This window comes from Aotus nancymaae, unplaced genomic scaffold (genome assembly GCF_030222135.1).
Source record: "Aotus nancymaae isolate 86718 unplaced genomic scaffold, 86718_ANA_hifiasm-v0.15.2.pri h1tg000097l, whole genome shotgun sequence".
NCBI classification, from domain to species: Eukaryota; Metazoa; Chordata; class Mammalia; order Primates; family Aotidae; genus Aotus; species Aotus nancymaae.
In genome coordinates, this window is record NW_026988512.1 from 2,687,169 (window position 1) to 2,703,412 (window position 16,244).

Consider the following 16,244-nt stretch of genomic DNA (forward strand, 5'->3'; position numbering starts at 1 on the left):
CTGTAATGGCGGGTTGCCTTGGCGATGGCAGGTTGTCTCGGGAACTGCAGGCTGCCTCCGTAATGGCGGACACCCGTCCTCCACAGAGCTGGACCGTCCCGGGTTCAGTTGTGCTTGCCGTGAAAGTCTCAACCCAGAGCGTTTCCAATTGCTGTTTTTTTGTTTTTGTTTTTGTTTTTGTGGGGGGTGGGACCAGCCAGGCCTGGTCACCTGACTCTCTGCCTGAGAGCCTTTTGTTTTTTAGTTGAACGGTCGGCTCTCTACCAGGTGACCTGGTCGCCTGTTGAATAGGTGCCGGGATCTGTGTGATTTCCCGTGCGGCGACCCACTGTGCCGCTAAAACCGCGGCTCTGAGATTTGTGGCCCTTTTTTGCCCGGGAATCTCCTGGCCTGGCTCCCTGCTTCAGCTCCCCTTGTTGGCTAAGTGGGGACACAGTCTTGTTTACTCTGCACTGGGAGGTGCTGCGCCGGCTGAATCCGTGGCTCTGAGATTCATGGCGCTTTTTTGCCTGGGAATCTCCTGGCTTGGCTCCGTGTTTCAGCTCCCCTTGCTGGCTAAGAGGGGACACAGTCTAGTTTACTCTGCACTGGGAACCCCTGCGCCAGGGCACAGGCCCAACAGCCGCGCTGGCGACCCGTGGGGCTCCTCCACCTGTGAATCTCCTGGTCTCTGGGCAGTAAAAATCCATCTGGAAATGCGGTATCCACTCACCCTCTGTGCTTTCACTCGGACCTGCAATCCTGAGCTCCTCCTAACCGGCCATCTTGGATCTCTCTCCTAGCACATTTATTGAAGGGACTGCCCTTTCCCCAGAATATGTTCTTGGCACCTTTGTCAATATGAGTTCACTGTAGATACGTAGATTTATCTCTGAGTTCTCTGTTCTGTTCCACTGGTCTATGTGTCTGTTTTTATGGCAGTGCCATGCTGTTTGGGTTACCATAGTTCTGTAGTATAATTTGAAGTTAGGTAGCATGATTCCTCCATTTTTTTTTTTTTTCTTAGAATAGCTTTGGCTGTTCTGGGTATTTTGTAGTTCCATATAAATTTTAGGATTTTTTTCTCTCTTTCTGTGAAGAATTTCATTGGTATTTTCATAGGGATTGCATTGAATCTGTAGATAGCTTTGGGTAGTATGGACTTTTTTTTTTTTTTTTTGAGTTGAAATCACCCTCTGTCACCCAGGCTGGAGTACACTGATGCAATCTCAGTTCACTGAAACCTACACCTGCCAGGTTCAAGAGATTCTTTTGCCTCAGTCTCACTAGTAGCTGGGATTACAGGCGTGTGCCACCACACCCAGTTAATATTTGTATTTTTAGTAGAGACAGGGTTTTACCATGTTGGCTAGGCTGGTCTCAAAGTCCTGAGCTCAGGTGATCCACCCACCTCAGCCTCCCAAAGTGCTGAGATTACAGGTGTGAGCCACCATGCCTGGCCAACAATATGCCAAAGTATGGAACTTGGACATACTGAGTACTTTGTCTTTTTTTTTTTTTCTTTTAGTAGATAACTGGGTCTCACTAAATTGCCCAGGCAGGTCTCAAACTCCTGAGCTCAAGCTGTCCTCCCATCTCTGCCTCCCTAAGATCTAGGATTACAGGTGTGAGCCACCACACCTGACATGGACATTTTAACAATACTGATTCTTCTAATTCATGAACATAGAATATCTTTCCATTTTTTCATGTCTTCAGTTTCTTGCATCACTGTTTTATAGTTTTAATTGTAGAGATAATTCACTTATTTGCTTAATTCCTAGGTATTTTATATGTAGTGATCATAAATGGGATTCTTTATTTGTTTTTCAGATTGTTTGCTGTTGGCATATAGACATGTTACTGATTTTTGCGGTCGGGCGCAGTGGCTCACGCCTGTAATCCCAGCACTTTGGGAGACCAAGGTGGGCGTATCACAAGGGTCAGGAGTTCGAGACCAGCCTGGCCAACATGGTGAAACCCCATCTTTACTAAAATTACAAAAATTAGCTGGGCATGATGGTGGTCCTCTGTAGTCCTAGCTACTTGGGAGGCTGAGGCAGGAGAATTCCTTGAACCCAGAAGGTGGAGGTTGCAGTGAACCAAGACGCCGCTACACTCCAGCCTGGGCAATAGCGCAAGACTCTGCCTTAAAAAAAAAAAAGAAAAAGAAAAGAAATGTTACTGATTTTTGTATGTTGATTTGTAATTTGACTTATTCCTTTGTAATCTGGGTGCCGTTTATTTCTTTCTCTTGTTTATCTTGTCTGATTGCTCTAGCTAGGACTTCTAGTACTGTGTTTGAATAATAGGGTGAAAGTGAGCATCCTTGTTCTGTTCCTGATCTTAGAGGAAAAACTTCCAGTTTTTCCCCATTCAGTACTGTATTAGCTTTAGGTCTCTCATATGTAACTTTTATTATGTTGAGATACATTCCTTTTATACCCAGTGTTTTTAAGGTTTTTATCATGAATGGATGTTGAATTTTATCAAATGCTTTTTCAACATCAATTGAAATGATCATATGGTTTTTGTCCTTCATTCTGTTGATATAATGTGTCATATTAGTTGATATGAATATGTTGAGCCATCCTTGCATACCTGGGATCAATCCCACTTGATCATAAATGACCTTTTTAATGTGTTGTTGAATTTGCTTTGCTAGTGTTTTATTGAGGATTTTTGCATAAATATCAATTGGTTATGTTGGCCTATACTTTTTTTTTTTTTAAAAGATAGGTTCTTACTCTGTCGCCCAAGCTGGAGTGCAGTGGCTTAGTAGAGCCAGGGTTTCACCATGTTGGCCAGGCTGGCCTCAGACTCTTGACTTCAGGTGATCCACCTGCCTTTGCCTCCCAAAGTGTTGGGTTTACAGGTGTGAGCCACCGTGCCTGGTCTGTAGTTCTGTTTTATTTTTTGATGTGTTTTTGTCTGGTTCTGGTATCAGAATAATACTGGCCATGTAGAATGAGTTTGGAGGTATTCCTTCCTCCTCTATTTTTCAGAATAGTTTGAGTAGGATTAGTAGGATTGGTATTAGTTCTTCCTTAATTGTTCTGTAGAATTAGCCAGTGAGGTCAGCGGATCTGGGGCCTTTCTTTATTGGGAGACTTTTTATTATGGTTTCAGTCTCATTACTTGCTATTGGTCTGTTTAGGTTTTGGATTTCTTCATTATTTAATCTTAGTAGGTTGTATGTGTCTCTGAATTTATCCATTTCTTCTAGATTTTTAAATTTTTTGGCATATAGTTGCTCATAGTAACCAGCAATAATCCTTTTAGTTTCTCCAGTATCAGTTGTAATATCTCATTTTTCATCTCTGATTTTATTTATTTGGGTCTTTTCTCTTTTTTTCTTAGTCTGGCTAAAGGTTTGTCAATTTAATTTATCTTTTTAAAAGACTGGTTTTTGTTTTGTTGTTCTTTTGTATTGTTTTCTTCATTTCAAATTCATTTATTTCTGCTCTGATCCTTATTTTTTATTTTTATTTTTTATTTGTTTGTTTTGAGACAGAGTCTCACTCTGTCACCAGGCTGGAGTGCAATGGTGTGATCTCGGCTTGCTGCAGCCTCTGCCTCCTGGGTTCAAACGATTCTCCTGCCTCAGCCTCCAGAGTAGCTTGAACTACAGGCATGCGCCACCACACCTGGCAATTTTTTGTATTTTTAATAGAGATGGGGTTTCGCCATGTTGGCCAGGGTGATCTCGAACTCCTGACCTCAAGTGATCTTCCCACATTGGCCTCCCAAATTGCTGGGGTTACAGGTGTGAGCCACCGTGCCCAGCCTGCTCTGATCTTTATTATTTCTTCTACTAATTTTGGGTTTGGTTTGTTCTTCCATTTCTAGTTTCTTAAGTTGCATTGTTAGGTTGTTTATTTGAAGTTTTTCTCTTTTTTTGATGTAGGTGCTTATACCCGTAAATTTCCCTCTTAGAACTGCTTTTGCTGTATCCTATAGGTTTTGATATGTTGTGTTTCCGTTATTATTTGTTTTAGTAAATTTTTCTGTTTCCTTCTTGACTTTTTCATTGACCTACTGGTCATTCAGGAACATACTGTTTAATTTCCATGTGTTTGTATAGTTTCCACAATTTCTTTTGTTACTGATTTCTAGTTTTATTGTGTTTAGAGAATATGCTTGATATTATTTCAATTTTTTGAGTATTTTATAGATGTACTTTTAAAAATATATATTTTCTTATAGTTATGCTGCTTACATACTTCATACTTTAACCGTTATATTACTACTTTTGCTCATCTATTCCCCATTGAGGGAATTTAGCTGTTTTAAACCGTTCCAAAGAACATCTTGGAGCACACTGAATTGTGTTTTATGATGTTTACAATGGCTTCCACCTAGTAGGCTTACAGTGTTGTTTGATGAAATAATCTCAAAAATGACTAAGATGGATAGTTAAAATAATCCTTTAGTTGGATTTCCATTTTGCTTTCTGGAAAGATTGAACAGTATTACAGTATTATTAGTAGTGTGTTTATGGACCTGTGTCCCATATTGAATGTGGATTTTTAAGATAATTTATTCTTTTATTACTCAAAACCTCTCAGATATTTTTACCTTGATGTGAAAAGTTATTATAGTTTTAATTAAACTTTTACTGAGATCCTTTCTAAATTATAAACCTAGAATTTCTTATAATTTAAGTAAAAAAATTTCTTATTAAAACATTTTGGCTGTTTGGATTCTAAACAGTCATTGCCTTGTTTTGTTTTTAATTTGGAGCAGTCTGGCTTCTACTGCTATCATTTCACAAAAATATTTCTTACTAAGATAACCGATCATCTCTTAAATGGCCAACCTAGTAGCAGCACTCAAGACGTTATTTTTTCTCATCTTTCTACTATATTCAGTGTTGTTACTCAGTTCATCTTTCTTCACATTTTTTATTTCAATAATACCTTTCTCTTATATTCGCTCTCATTGTCTGATATTCTTCAGGATGAGGTTCCTGTTTCTACCCCTTGGTTGATCCTCCATGGGCCATCCTGTTAGTCTTTTACACTATTTTTCATACTCTTCCTAGACAATAACATCTTTGCTTGTGGCCTCAGTTAACTCCAAATGGCTCCCAAATCTGTATGTTCAGCTCTGTCTTCTCTGTGCTTTAGATTGAAATATCTAGCTGTTTGACAGATTTCTAGGCATTTCATTTTCAACAAATATAAAATCAGATTCTTGTGTTTCTTTCTCATCCTGTTCCTCCTATCTTCCCTTGCTCAGTGAATACCAAAATCCTTGTATTCTTTTTCCTTTTCTCAAGATAGTTCCTCCACTGTGCCTTTCTGTTTCAGGCATATTTAGTAATAATAGCTTCCTCTCATCTTCATGCCTGCTCTTAAACCTTTTTAATAATATCTTCCATTTTAAAACTAAAGTAATCTGTCTGACATAATACCTGTATGATCTGTCTGACCGTGTTTTCCCCTTCTTGCAATCCTTCAATATCACCCAAGACCTTGAAAGCAAGTTGGTCTCCTGAATGTTGCATCATTACCTAGAGAATTTATGAAAGTCAAGCTGTGGGCCGAGCACAGTGGCTCACACATGTAATCCCAGCACTTTGGGAGACCGAGGCAGGTGGATCACCTGAGATTGGGAGTTTGAGACCAACCTGATCAACATAGTGAAACCCTGTGTCTACTGAAAATACAAAAATTAGCCAGGCATGGTGGTATGCATCTGTAATCCCAGCTACTCGGGAGGCTGAGGCACAAGAATCGCTTGAGCACAGGAGGCAGAGGTTGCAGTGAGCCGAGATCACGCCATTGCACTCCAGGCTGGGTGACAGAGTGAGACTCTAACGCAAAAAAAAAAAAAAAAAAAGAAAGTCAAGCCGTGAAATCAGCGTTATTGAAGGTTCTGAGTTATTCCAGTTTCAGCCTGACTTGAGGCTTACTGATTACAGGATAATCCCAGGAAACACTTTGCATTCTATACAGGGTTGTGCTGATCTCCTTTTCCCCCCGTTTCTCTCCAGCCATTCTTCCTCTTGTAACATACTTGCCTCCATACCATTCCTAAATTCACTGCATCCTCTCATTTTTCTGCATACTTTGGACATACTGACCTCTGTCTTGAATCTCCTTTCTGCCCTTAACCAGCAGGTGTTTTATTTATTGTTCTAGTCTCATTTCAAGTTCAGCGTATTTTAAATCCTCCAGAGAGTTATTGTTTCTTTGACTATTATTTTTGTATGCATAATAATACAATAATACAACTATTATTTTTGTATGCATCTGTGTACTACTTTGAAGTTTTCATCTGATTGTATTTTACTTTTTACACTTTTGCCTCCCCCCGAGACTTTAATTCTGTGAGTACAGGGATCTTTTTTTTTTTTTTTTTTTTCTGTGAGGTAGGGTCTCACTCTGTTGCCAAGACTGGAGTGCAGTGGGATGAACACAGCTCATTCAGCCTCAACCTCCTGGGCTCAAGCAATCTTTCCGCCTCAGCCCCACAAGTAGCTGGAATTTACAGGTGCTCACCACCATGCCTAGCTAATTTTTATACTTTTGGTAGAGATGGGGTTTCACCGTGTTGCCCAGGCCGGTCTCAAGTAATCTGTCCACCTTGGCCTCCCAAAGTGCTGGGATTACAGGCATGAGCCACCATGCCCTGCCTGGGTGCAGAGATCTTTTAATACTAGTGCTGAGCACAATTTTTGACACATAGTCTTCATAAACATGTATTGAAGTGAACTTCAGAGAAATAAATATGCCTTAGTACATTGATTCTAAAATATGTGCCCACCCAAACACTGTGTTGGAAGTCATTTGAAATTTCAAGCAGTACCAAAAATAATCAGAAAAATAAGCTGCTACTCATGACATTAGGCTACTACTGTACTACTACTGCTGTAACATGAGACTTTATTTTGCTAATGATACTTTCTAAGTAATATGACAACCTAAGGAAAAAAGGCATACATAAGTCACCACTTGGAAAATTAACGTACATTTCATTTCTAGGCTGGTGAATCAAAGACTTCTGGAAGTACAGTCACAAGTTGAAGAACTGCAAAAATCTTTACAGGATCAAGGCTCGAAAGCAGAAGATGTAAGTTTTAATATGCACCAGTTATAGTCCATCCGTTTCACAATGTTGAGAAATAACTTTTATTTTTTTATTTGATATTTTCTATCAAAATAATTTAGTATTATATTGGTTATAGAAAAGAAACAGTGTTTTCCTTTATACTAACGTTTCTTATAAAAAGGACCAGATACTACTTTATTGTTTCTTCAGATTCACTCTGCTGGGAATTAGAAGTTTATTTATAGTTACCAACTGAGGAATTAATTGAGGCTTTATATTTTACATGTCCTCAACTCAGTATTCAAAGATGAAGTGTAGGGTTTTTCCCCGTTGGTCAAAAAAAATTGCTAGTGGAAATTTGGAATGTTCAAGTAGAAATTTTTAATGTAAAAGTGATATTTAAGAAAATAATGCCATCCCTAGAATTGCATTATCTCTATATTTCTGAATCCCTCTTACTCTTTCGCTTCCCCAACACTGGCCCTTTTTTTACATCCCCCAGCACACTGTGTTTTGTCACAGCTCTGCACACTCTGATTAGAACAGGGTAAATATATTAGCCAAGGACTGCCTTTCTTCACACCTGCATGTTAACCTTCTATCACAGTGCTCGGGTAGCACAGTCATCAGTCTCTGACAAAAGTTTAAGTCAGTCAAATTTCGCAAATCCTGTATATTTAATGAATAGCAAACAACAGAACTAAGATTTAGAGTGTTCAAAAATAGTGTAAAGAGGAGAAAAAACTAAATTTTGGTGATCAGTCTTTGCTTCAATCAGCCTGGGCGAGAAGAGCAAAACTCCATCTCAGGAAAAAAAAAAGTGCATATCTTTTACCTGTTCATGAATTGCTAAATCGTTCCTTCTCTCGGCTGCTGTGTTTGCTTCATACTAATTTGTCCTCTCTGTCTCTTGGCATGGTTTCTGCTCAAGGCTATTGTAAGTATGGCTTCCTTCTTATTTTTATATAGTGAGCAGTTTTTGTATTTAGACTGCCATCATAGTTGATGTTATGGAAAATTTTAATTAAGGTAGTTTTGTGCAAAATGAATACCTGGATTACTTGCCCTATAAGTTTAGGGCCTTTACAATTAAGATATTCAAAGGATATCAAAATGTTAAAGAGTCAGTCAAAGAGAAGTCTGCTCTTGGTTTTATTCTCCGTCTCATTCCTGTTCCATCCCATTATAATTTATTCATTTGTATAAATTATCTGGATGCAGTCCACCCTGCTGCTGCCCCATGCTTTGGTAGAAACAGTCTTTAGTTTGGAGAGGCACTGCAACATTGGAAGCCTGGTGGTGAAGGCCATGCATGGGCTCTGGGGTCTGGCAGACCTGGGTTTTGGATCTACCACTTGAAAGCTACTAAATGTTCTCCAGCCTGCCCTTCCTCAACCGTAAGATGGGCTATTACTACACAGGCTGTGAGATTTACATATAGCAGTGTTTATGAAATGATTTAGAGCATTGTTTGGCTTATTAACCACCCATTTAACTATTTTATTATATATCATCTCAGAATTAAAGTTCTGCTAGAGTCTAATGAAAACTTAAGTACAGAATTGAAGTTTCTAAAAAGTATTTACATTTTGTCCTGTGCTAAAGAGGAAATGAGCAATAATTGAAAGTTAATAGAGTTGGCTGGGCGCAGTGGCTCACGCCTGTAATCCCAGGACTTTGAGAGGTCAAGGTGGGAGGATCACTGAAGCCCACAAGTTCAAGACCAGCCTGGGCAAGAAAGTGAGACCCCATCTTTATTTTTTTTTTAATTTTGTATAAAATAAATAAAGTTAATAGGGTTATATTTTTGTATATTTGGGGAGCAGTGATAGAGGACATGTGGATCTACTGATGTAGTTATAGTTAACATATTGAGGAAAGAAGTGAATTTGAAGTATTACAGAACTGTGTTAGGATGGAAATGAATAAAAAATTATGGTAATCATTATCAAAAGAACTTAGTGTGAGGGTTCCTTTTCCCTCATTGCTGGTGTTGATTTATTGGACAATTTGTTTTATAAGCCTATGTTAATTGGATTTTGGCTGAATTAATTATATAACCATTTATCTCAATATGAAATATTTCATAAAATTTATTAATAGTATGTACTCAATACGTGTTTAATTATGAAATTTAGTGGTCTTATAAAGAACGTTATTTATTTTTAGGTCAATTTTGATCTCCTGCTTTTCAGGAGACTTTTTTTTTACCCAGTGAAAGCTGCATTCTCCAACATATTAAAGGCTGTGCATTTGCCATTCTAAACATTCCCATCTATTGCAAAAATTATTTGTAACCTGTATATTTTCATAAGTCACTAATTAAGTCAGACGTATTTATAGAAATGGACCCAGTACTTTATTATGACTCAAGAAAAACAGTATAGCAGATAAGTGTCTTAAGGGAAGTTTATTATTACTATGGTCTTGTCTGCCTGCCATATCCAGGAATATTAGGTCTATAATTAAGTGGCTTTTTAATTCTATTTTATTCATTTCCCTGACTATAAGTAGAGAATTTATGTATCCAGGCTGTGGGTATTTTATACTGAGTGTCATCACTTAGGGGCTGCTCTCTTCCTTTATAAAGCGATTTAAACTGGGGTACATTGTGTGTTTTGAGCTCTTTGACCAAACAAATTACTGAGAGCTTGCTCAAAAAATTAATAACTATTGTACTTTTAACTTTAAAAATACTATTTTAGTTAAAATGTGAGGTAATAAACTAGTTTTGTTTTTCATTTTTAGTCAGTCCTTCTAAAAAAGAAGCTTGAAGAACATCTGTAAGTATAAAAGCTGTTGAGGCTGATTCTTCTATGGTAGAATACACATGCTTTGTGTTAGGTAGATACGGAGTGTCTAGGTGGCGGCACAGGTGGTCCTTGAAGAAATAAAAAATTATAATGCACATTAACAGAGTCTGAAGGGTCATTTCCACCCAAGGTTCTCAGGTCAGAACAATGACTGCTTTAGAACTGCTTTCTCAAATGAGACTTCAGGGTTTTCTGCCTTTGTGATAGTATTTACAATCATAGTTAGGAGTTTGAGACACTCTAGATCATGGGTCAGACACGTCTTTCTGTAAAGGGTCAAATAGTAATTACTTTAGGCTTTGAAAGCTGGTCTCTGTCACAACCACTTAGCTCTACAGTTGTGGCTTGAAAACAGCCATAGACAATATGTAAACTAACGGATGTGGCCATGTTCCAGTAAAACTTTATAGATACCAACAGGCAGCAGACTGGTTTTGACCTTTGGGCTATAGTTTGCCAGCTCTAAAGTATTGCCAGCTTACTCTCTTTATTTAAAAAAAAAATTTTTTTCACTGGGTGCAGTGGCTCACACCTGTAATCCCAGCTCTTTGGGAGGCCAAGGTGGGTCAGGAGTTCGAGACCAGCCTGGTCAACACAGTGAAATCTCGTCTCTACTAAAAATACAAAAATTAGCCAGGCATGGTGGTTGATGCCTGTAATCCCAGCTACTCAGGAGGCTGAGACAAGAGAATCGCTTGAACCCAGGAGGCAAAGCTTGCAGTGAGCTGAGATCACACCACTGCACTCCAGCCTGGGCAAAAGAGCGAGACTCTGTCTCAAAAAAAAAAAAAAAAAAATTTAAGAGAGAGGGTCTTACTGTGCTGCCCAGGCTGGACTTGAACTCCTGGCCTCAAGCAATCCTCCTGCCTTAGCCTTCTGAGTAGTTGGGATTGCAAGTACATGCCACCACACCCAATCTAATCTTCCTTTTTAAGTAAATTTTTAAAAGTCTATAATAGCTTGTCAGTAGATTTTTAAATATTTCCTTGAATTACAAACAAGGACTTTTTGATCTAAAAAATGAAGTAAATTTTATTATTTTATTTTTATTTATTTATTTATTTTTGAGACAGAGTTTCACTTTTGTTACCCAGGCTGGTGTGCAATGGCATGATCTCAGCTCACCGCAACCTCCACCTCCCTGGTTCAAGCAGTTCTGCTTCCTCAGCCTCCTGAGTAGCTGGGATTACAGGCATGCACTACCACACCCGGCCAATTTTGTATTTTTAGTAGAAATGGGGTTTCTCCATGTTGATGAGGCTGGTCTCGAACTCCCGACCTCAGGTGATCTGTCTGCCTTGGCCTCCCAAAATGCTGGGATTACAGGCATGAGCCACTGCACCCAATGAGATGAATTTTAAAATACTCACATTTGTTTTTTCATGAAGAAGAAATCTTCATTTCTCTTTATCTATAACTGAGGTTGACAATATAAGAAATGTTTCATAATTTTTCTTGCACCCAGTAACAACTTAATCCTCCTCATTGTTTTCTAGCAAAACTCCTTGAAAGCATTGAGTTAATGACCATGAATAGATAGCCTGTTAAAGTGTTACAACATTACATTGTGCTAAACCAGACATCCCAAGTACCACAAAGATAATCTGGATTTATTCTACTAAGATGGGAAAGAAATTCTCTTCTCTGGCAGTTTGCCTCATGCTACCCAGTTTTTGTTTTTTAAATGATAAATGTGGGAGACACAAGCTACTCCTGGCGACAGATTTGCTAGCAATTCTAGCAGTGGGCAGAGTCTTACTGTACTAGAACAGAAAATGTTACTTTTGCTTTTTGTAAGATTACCTGCAATGAGAATTTAGTACTGAAGTCTATCCTTTTAAAAAAAATTCTCATTCCTTTATGGCAAAAAATAGTCATTTCATAAAACTACCCTCTACCCATTATTCTGTGTTCAGTCATTTACAAGGTGAAAAATCTTCATCAGAAGGGATTTATTAGTGAAGATGGAACCTATTAGTTCCTGTAGCTGCCATGTCAAATTACCGCACACTAGATGGCTTATGGCAACATAAATTTATTCTCTCATAGTTCTGGAGGCTAGAAGAAGAGCCAAGGTGGCAGCAGGCTGGTTCCTTCTAGAGGTTTGGAGGGACAATCTGCTCTGTGCTCCTTGTTGCTGCTGGTAACTGCCAGCAGTCCTGGTGTTCTTTGGTTGTAGACAGATCACTCCAGTCTCTTTGTCCACCTTCACATGTCATTCTTCTCTCTGTATGTCTGTGTCTCACGTGACCTTCTTATAAGGATGCTAATCATTGGATTTAGGGCCTTCCCTGATCCACTGTGCCCTCGTCTTAACTAATTACATCTACAAACACCCAATTTCCAAATAGTGACACATTGACATATCCTAGGAATTAAAACTTCAATTTGTCTTTTTAGGAGACACAATTTAGCCCACCACAGAGGCCACAGATACCTCAAAATATGGCCAGTCTCATGCATATTTAAAACTACAATGGGTTAGGTGTGGTGACTCATGCCTAAAATTACAGCACTTTGGGAGGCCCTAAAGGGCAAATTACTTGAGGTCAGGAGTTTGAGACCAGCCTGGCCAACATGGCGAAACCCTGTCTCTACTAAAAAGACAAAAATCAGTGGGGCATGGTGGCATGTGCCTGTAATGCCAGCTACTTGGGAGGCTGAGGCAGGCAGAGTTTGCAGTGAGCCAAGATCACACCACTGCACTCCAGCCTGCACTCCAACCTGAGCAACAGAGCCAGACTCTGTCTCAAAAAAAAAAAAAAAAAAAAAAAAAAAAAGCCAGGCACGGTGGCTCATACCTGTAATCCCAGCACTTTGGGAGGCCGAGGTAGGTGGATCACTCAAAGTCAGGAGTTCAAGACCAGCCTGGCCAACATGGTGGAACCTCATCTCTACTAAAAGTACAAAAATTAGCTGGGCGTGTTGGCACATGCCTGTAATCCCAGCTATTTGGGAGGCTGAAGCAAGTGAATCGCTTGAACCCGGGAGACAGAGGCTACAGTGAGTTGATATTACACCATTGCATTCCAGCCTGGGTGACACAGTGAGACTCTGTCTAAAAAAAATAAACTACAGTGGAGACCATTTTACACATCAGATTGTTAACATTTTAAAAATCCGATGTACTGAGTATTGCTGAAGATGTTAAACAATGGTAATTCTCATCCGCTGCTGGTAGGAGTATGCATCAGTCTGCTTAGTAAACCTGAACATGCCACATATTATGTGACCTCTCGGTTCCACTATATATATACTAGATTCCTAGAAATATTGTCTGTGCATAGCAGGAGGCATATAGAAGAAAGTATGGAAGAACGTTGTAATCACAGAAAAGTAAAAATAATATGCAAATGTCCACCAATTGGAAAGTGATAGAATAGGTATATTCAAACAATAGAATACCAAACAATAGGGGCAATGTGAAATAAACCATGGCTAATACATCAACACAGATGAATCTCAAGAACATAGTGTTTAGTGAAAAATGCAAGTCAGAATAATACGTAATGATTAATGTATAAAACTTAAATTTCACAAAATTAAGCAATATATTGTTTAGGAACAGCATAAAGACAATAAAACCATCATGAAAATCATGAGAATGATTCAAATTCTGGACTTTGGTTACCTCTGGGAAGAATATAGAGACACGTGTGACTTCTAAGTTTTTGGGATGATTTCTATTTATTTTAATTTTTTTGAGACAGTCTCATTCTGTCACCTAGCCTGGAGTACAGTGTTGCCATCTCGGCTCACTGCAACCTCTGCCTCCCAGGTTCAAGCGATTCTCCCACCTCAACCCCTCGAGTAGCTGGGACTACAGGCATGCACCACCATGCCCGACTGATTTTTTGTATTTTAGTAGAGATGGGGTTTCACCATGTTGCCCAGGCTGGTTTTGAACTCCTGAACTCAGGCAGTCCACCCACCTCGGCCTTCCAAAGTGCTAGGATTACAGGTGTGAAACACTGTGGCTAGCCAATTTCTGTTTTTTTTTTTTTTTTTGGTAACATGGTAGTGATTCATTGGGCTTAGTTTTATTATTCTTTTTTGTTTTTTGAGCCATAGTCTCACTCTGTTGCCCAGGCTGGAGTGCAGTGGCGTGATCTTGGCTCACTGCAACCTCCGCCTCCTGAGTTCAAGCGATTCTGCAGCCTCAGCCTCCTGAGTAGCTGGGCTACAGGCGCGTGCTACCACGCCTGGCTAATTTTTTGTATTTTTAGTGGAGACGGGATTTCACTGTGTTAGCCAGAATGGTCTCAACCTCCTGACCTTATGATCCACCCGCCTCGGCCTCCCAAAGTGCTTGGATTAAAGGCGTGAGCCACCTCACCCAGCCTTATTATTCTTTAAACTGTTATATTGTAAATGTTCTTTGTCATAGGTCATATATGCCCACAATGTCACATCCTCAAAAAATATTGAGAAAGAGAAAGATTTATTTAAGCATTATGCATGGAAAAGATCATAAATAGACATAACAAAGTGCTCTATTTTTTTAATTAGTGATTTTCTGTATCTTCCCATTTTTGCAGGCTTCTTCCCTAGTTATGTTACATAGTGCCGTATTAACTATGATAAAGGGAGAATTACGCATACTATACAAATGCCAGGGGAAAAATATCTCACTTTCGATCAATTATTTAAATGCATTTATATTGGAATATGACACATAAAATACATGTCCTAAGTTCCTAGTTTTTTTTGTTGTTGTTTTTTGTTTTTTGAGACAGAGTCTCACTCTGTCACCCAGGCTGGAGTGCAATGGCGCGATCTTGGCTCACTGTAACCTCCGCCTCCCAGGTTCAAGCAATTCTCCCTCCCATGTAGCTAGGTTACAGGCGCCTGCCACCACGCCTGGCTAATTTTTGTATTTTTAGCAGAGACTGTGTTTTGCCATGGTGGCCAGGCTGGTCTCAAACTTCTGACCTCAAGTGATCCACCTGCCAAGACCTCCCAAACATACATATATAGTTGACCCAGATCAACATACGTAATATATCTAGCAACCGACCAGGATTCTATATTCTTCCTCCCAGTAGATTGACCCCAAAACTAGCCACACTGCTGATCTGTATCACCTTCCATTCATTATGGAATCATACATGGTTACCCCTTTGACTTCCTTTGTTCAACATTCTATGACATCTATTCACGTGGTTGCATGTATCATTTGTTTATTTCTTTTTATTGATATGTAGTGTTCTATTTGTTAATTCTTATTTTTAGAACTTCATTTTTTTGCAACAAGATTTTGCTTGGTAAAACCTTTACAAAGTTATTTAAGTATGCTTATTCCTAGAAAAAATCTATACCCTCTCTTTATAAAGGTCTGTGTAAAACAAATGACTACTTTTTCAAACAAAAAGGAATTTTTTTGTCTTTACTTTTTACTTATTTTTTAAATATATTAAATTCATGTTTTGTCTTTTCATATTTGTTTCATATCACTTGCATGCAATTAATTGCATTACACATGCAATGCAAGTGTAATCCAAGTATAAAGAACCTAGATCTTTGAAGTGGAAAAAATTAGCGAAATAGTAGTAGGTGACATTTACCTATTTGTTACAGAGAGAAGCTGCATGAAGCCAATAATGAACTACAGAAGAAGAGAGCCATTATTGAAGATCTCGAGCCAAGATTTAACAACAGCTGTGAGTTTTCTTAATTAGGATAGTTTTTAAATGGGCTTACTGTATACTGCCATAGTGATAGTGAGTTTACATAATTTTATTTACTTATTTTTGAGGCAGGGTCTGGATGTGTTGCCCAGACTGGAGTAAATGGCATGATCACAGCTCACTGCAGCCTGACCTCCCATGCTCAAGCCATCCTCTCACCTAACTCCCCTAGTAGCTGGGACTACAGCCATGAGCCACCCTACCCAGCTAATTTTTTTTATTTGTAATAGAGACGGGGTTTCACCATGTTGGCCAGGCTGGTCTTGAACTCCTGACCTCAGATGATCCACCCGCCTTGGCCTCCCAAAGTCCTGGGATTACAGGCGTGAGCCACCACGCCCGGCCAAAACACACCATTTTAAGCCATTTTTCGTGTATAGTCTAGTGACATTAAGGACATTGACATTGTTGTGCAACTGTCACTGTTAACCATCTGCAAAACTTTATCATCTCAAACAGAAGTTCTTATCCATTAAACAATAACTCTCCCTTCCTCCCTCTTCCCACCCCCTAATAACCGCTATTCCATTTTCTGTCTCTGTGAATTTGACTATTCTAGGTCACTCATATGAGTAGAATTAAGTAATATTTGTCCTTTTGTATCTGGTTTATTTCACTTAACATAGTGTCTCCATGTCATGGCATGTATCATAATTAAGGGAGAATAATATTATAATGTATATATGTATCACATTTTGTTTATTCATAC

The 16,244-nt window shown here is 39.0% G+C and overlaps 1 protein-coding gene across 2 annotated transcripts in view; it reads left to right on the plus strand.

The window, feature by feature from the left end:
* The window catches only part of HOOK3 (hook microtubule tethering protein 3), a 137,302-nt gene that overhangs the window by 108,795 nt on the left and 12,263 nt on the right, over positions 1 to 16,244 (plus strand). For both annotated transcript variants that reach the window (XM_064370005.1, XM_012476023.3), the window contains 3 exons: positions 6,969 to 7,056; positions 9,784 to 9,818; positions 15,426 to 15,508. In XM_064370005.1, coding sequence (XP_064226075.1) covers positions 6,969 to 7,056; positions 9,784 to 9,818; positions 15,426 to 15,508 — 206 coding nt within the window. The remainder of the gene's footprint in view (positions 1 to 6,968; positions 7,057 to 9,783; positions 9,819 to 15,425; positions 15,509 to 16,244) is intronic.